Source organism: Palaemon carinicauda, chromosome 10 (genome assembly GCF_036898095.1).
Source record: "Palaemon carinicauda isolate YSFRI2023 chromosome 10, ASM3689809v2, whole genome shotgun sequence".
In the NCBI taxonomy this organism is placed as follows: domain Eukaryota; kingdom Metazoa; phylum Arthropoda; class Malacostraca; order Decapoda; family Palaemonidae; genus Palaemon; species Palaemon carinicauda.
The window spans coordinates 126120853-126125235 of record NC_090734.1 but is presented as its reverse complement, the minus strand read 5'-3'; the positions used below and the strand labels follow the sequence as shown (position 1 = coordinate 126125235).

The window sequence follows — 4383 nt, the reverse complement described above, 5'->3', positions numbered from 1 at the left end:
GCAATTCCCCCATATACTAGAGTTAACATTTTAGAATTTTTTGCTCTAGTCCTTACTTATATTGGTTAAGAGTTAAATTACATTAATTTAGTGCAATAAATTCTTACTAAAAATCCATGTTATGAAATTATGTAAAAAAATTAAGACTAATAATTCCCGCCCGGCTTTGATTTTTGGCAAGGATATTCAGTATATCTGCAAAGTGGCTTTAGTGCATCTTGATTACCTCTTAGTGAATATTACCCTTGGAAAATTACAGGATATTATTAGTCTCAGTCGCGTTATCTTGTCCTCCCGTTCATGTCCAATGAAAGAACAGATGATTAATGAAGAAATTGAATGAAAAGCTCAGAGACTGGCGAAATCTAACAGGGGCCCTTTGCGTCAATAGGTTTAGGAGGAGATGATGGGTTAATGGTTTATTATGGTGGTGGAGCAAAGTTTCTAGTATTCTAGGAACAAGTTACTTCATTGCATCAATTTACCGTGAGGGATGTGATGGAAAAAGAAGAAAAAAAAAAAAAAGCTTCTTACACGCCAAATTCCATGGCAATATCTACAATTGAAGAGACTGCTATCAGGTAGCCTTAATTATGCTGTTAGATGTAGCAACGTTACAGTGAATTGTGGGATGGTAAGCAACAAAGGGAATACGCCGATCTAAAGATTAAGAAGAAAAATAATGAAGGAAATAAAATTATATATATTAATATCCGTCCCGAGTTGCAGATAAGTTTCAAATGTCTTAGCAATGAAGTTACAGGATTTCTAAAAGTCTAGTTCATGGCATGTTTACAGGTTTGTTAATGAATGTTTACTTTATGCCTCTTAGATTGGTGTTATTTATCGAAAACTTGCTTCTAGTACCTATATTTAACTTATTAAGTACTATAGGACCAAATTCATAATCAAGATTATATTTTTAGCCATTAGAATTTGTTATAAAGCAAATACTTTAAGATTGTACAACCCGGGAAATGGTAAAGTATGAGACAGGTTAAAAGTATAAGAAAATACACGAAATTAAAATAGTATTCTGCATGTAAAGTATTAAATATAAACCATTATTCGGCATGTATAGTAAGCTAGTAGATTCAGGATGACCATTCGTCTAAAAAAAAGAAAAAAAAAAAAAAAAAAAAAAAAAGTTTAAGGCTAGAATAAGTATTGTATATGGGCCAATTCTACGATCTGACATTGGTATTCATATCAACTGCCGTAGAGACAAACACTTAGTACGTTACCCATTTACAAAGTAAAGATATTTAACCATAGATTCATAATGCAAGTAATTTCACCTACGATTTAGCTCATATCAATCTGGCTTTCAAAGGCTTAATAGGCAAAGTAGATTCATATAATAAAACACGAAGGATAATTATTATTGGATATAAAGTCATTATTTTAATAAAAAGGTAATAAGTACTAAAACATTAAATGGATAAGATTCACACAAAATATGAAATAGGATATTTGGTAAGATTAAAGAATAAAATTTTGAACAATAAAGATACATACTATATCCAAGTAAATACATATATGAACTTAATTTTAATTTAAATAATCATGTCTTCAGACGATATATCATTAAAAGACTATAGAGCCTAGTCAAATCCATCACTTAAAATTAGGCAACCTTATCAAGTCTTAAAATGTGAATGGGTGAATCATGCCAAAAATCCATGTGAAATTCTTATGTAACTTGGCCCAAACTGTCAGCTACATAACTAGTTTAACTCCTATCAATAGGAAAATTACAAATAGACATGCTCCACGCGAACCTTTACAAAAATTATATCTTAAATAAAGTATATGGTTCACAACGGCCATGTTGCTTATATGAGGGTCCACTTATAAGAGTCCAGTTTCCTTAAGCTTTTGAGAGAGTATTATTAAGGAAGCTTAATGAGGATATATAAATTTTGATTAAACATGAATAACTAAAAATAAAATTAGATCCTCGAACAAAACTCATTGATCGCCAAAGTGAATTGGCTAGTCTAGATATTAAAGTGGAGTTTTAACGTTTGCCAGCACTCTATAGCATATATTCCAGCACTAAGCTTTCGTCAAAGTGTACCCTCGGTAAAACAAAGTTTTATCTCTTAATTTTCCTCTAGATCAATTAATATCAGTCATCTATTAGCACGATAGTTGCTGTCGAAACTTGAAGCTTGAGTAGCGCCAGTGTCCTGATCTGGTTGAAGACGCAGAGTATACTCTCCGAACGGCAAGCCTCTACACCCTTCAGAAGAGAAAATTTACAGAAATCATAAGATTCTGCTATGAAACTAGATTACGTAAAAATATAAGTATGGAGAAATAAGAAGCATATAATGAGAATGCCGAGAGAAGTTAAACATACCGTTTAGGGCACAACAGCTTGGAGAGTGATGTGGACAATACACTCCCAGAGGTAACTCTTCTGTAGAAACTCCGTGGCTAGCAGCTTCTATGGCATGTGGGCACCTTCCAACAGTAATCTGAAAATTTTTTTTATTGTACTAGAATTCAATGTGGAGAATTCCTAGCTTTAAAGTAACTGAATTTCTTACAAAGTTTCATATTACAGTTCTATCAAAGAGGAATTAGTGGCCTTGATAATTGCTGCTGCAAAAATGACATTATCCCAAGACAAAAACCAGAAGTAGGAAACAGATGCCAAAGATATTAAACAACGCATATTAAAGTAATTACTTTAACCTGTATAATTAAAAGTAAACTAGCCAACCTTCATAATTATAAATTAACATTTTCATAAAAAAAATTCCAAACCAGAATTAAGCCCTTAGAAACTATAAAGAATGATATGGCTGGAATGATTTGGCTGGTGGAGAGCTATGTTAATATAAACTGGCATTAAAGACTTCAGTAGACACCTTCAGAACTATGGTTGAAAAAAAAATTCATATATCAAATCTTTTTAGAAAAAAATGACTAAAATAATAAAATCTTTAAAGAATGTTGAAAGATTATGAAGACTAATTGCTTACTTTGCTCTTTCTGCAGCAACTCATGCACTGGTCAATTATCCAAGCGGAAAGGTAAATCAAATAAAAGGCGCCAATTACAATCCAAAGAGCAATATTGGGCCAAAACATGTTAAAGTATACCAGTGCCATTCTGGAAAAAAAGGATTAAGTTACATGAAAAAAATAAGTAATTTTAAAACATATTGGAAAGTTGAAAAATCTTTTTCCACATTTGTGAGGGGTAGATGTTTCTGGTCAGAGGAAGGACAAATACTGTAGTCTAAGTAAACAGCTTTGTAACATTTATCATGACAAAAATATAATGCCATAATACAGAGAGGATACTTTTAGTTTTCATAGTTTCAGCTCTAAGTTTTTAGAAACTATTCAGGAATAACAGTTTTTGCATGTAGCTCAGGGAACCAGCCACTCTTTTGCGATACCTTCGGCGAGAGTTGGTGTTCTTTGACTCCCCAGATAGTACTATATTGGACCCTTCTCTTTCGCAAGAGCAAATTAGTTACATATTCAGCTCTAGTCCTCGTAACTTGTACACCGAGATTACCAACACTTCACTTAATCGTTCAAAGGGTGTTAATTACTGCAATGTAATTTTTATTCAGTGGCTAATTTCCTCTGTAAAGGTTGTAGAAATTGCTATAGTAAGCAAATCTAGAAGGACACTCCTAGAATTAAGCCATTGGTCGTTGGCCTTTAGTTGTGTCATGGCCTTTCACTGTTTTGGGGTAGTTAAGACTGTAGTCTTATTTCCTTTCCCGTTTTTTAAAGTTTTTACGGTTTACATATGAAAGATTTGCGATACGGTTAAAGATTTTTAAAAAAATTTGTTATCGTTCAAGAATTAATCCTCTAAAGTTCATACTTCCTTTCCTCACAAAACTTCTTCCTCCTGTTGAAACCTTGTGCTTAGATCATCCTGCTTTTCAAACTGGTTGCAGCCCAGTAAATGATACGGATTTAGGATGCTATATTTGTGTTATAACGAACCTTAATGTGTACAGTAGTGTCAGACTAGATTAAAATATGAAAACTAGTTATAAATTTTGAATAAAGTGGGAACACCTGCCTAACAATGCATTCAAAAGGTGATCCTATCTAGTGCAATCTACAAGTACAGCAAGATTGCAAAGTTCAGAGAGATTTTTCAGCCAATTGACCCTACAATACCCAAAATCCGTTGGGGATAACCAATCAAATATATCAGCAATTTATTTCTATACTAGACTAAGTTTCACAAGAAAACTAGACTAGTTTCACAAGAAAAACTAAAATTAAACAATTTTCGGTAACTACTGTATAGTAAAACTTTTAGTTTCAATGCTATTTACGAAAAGTTGAAAATTAGAATATCGCCAAAGGAGAGAAAAAAAAAAAAAAAAAAAAAAAAAGG

At 32.5% G+C, this 4383-nt stretch overlaps 1 protein-coding gene across 2 annotated transcripts in view; it reads right to left on the bottom strand.

The window, feature by feature from the left end:
- Window positions 1–1391: 1391 nt before the first annotated feature.
- LOC137648468 (uncharacterized) overlaps window positions 1392–4383 on the bottom strand; it is a 3842-nt gene continuing 850 nt past the window's right edge. For both annotated transcript variants that reach the window (XM_068381387.1, XM_068381386.1), the window contains exons 2-4: window positions 2994–3123; window positions 2366–2483; window positions 1392–2245 (exon numbers count right to left, since the gene is read on the bottom strand). In XM_068381387.1, coding sequence (XP_068237488.1) covers window positions 2136–2245; window positions 2366–2483; window positions 2994–3122 — 357 coding nt within the window. In that variant the 5' untranslated portion in view covers window position 3123 and the 3' untranslated portion in view covers window positions 1392–2135. The remainder of the gene's footprint in view (window positions 2246–2365; window positions 2484–2993; window positions 3124–4383) is intronic.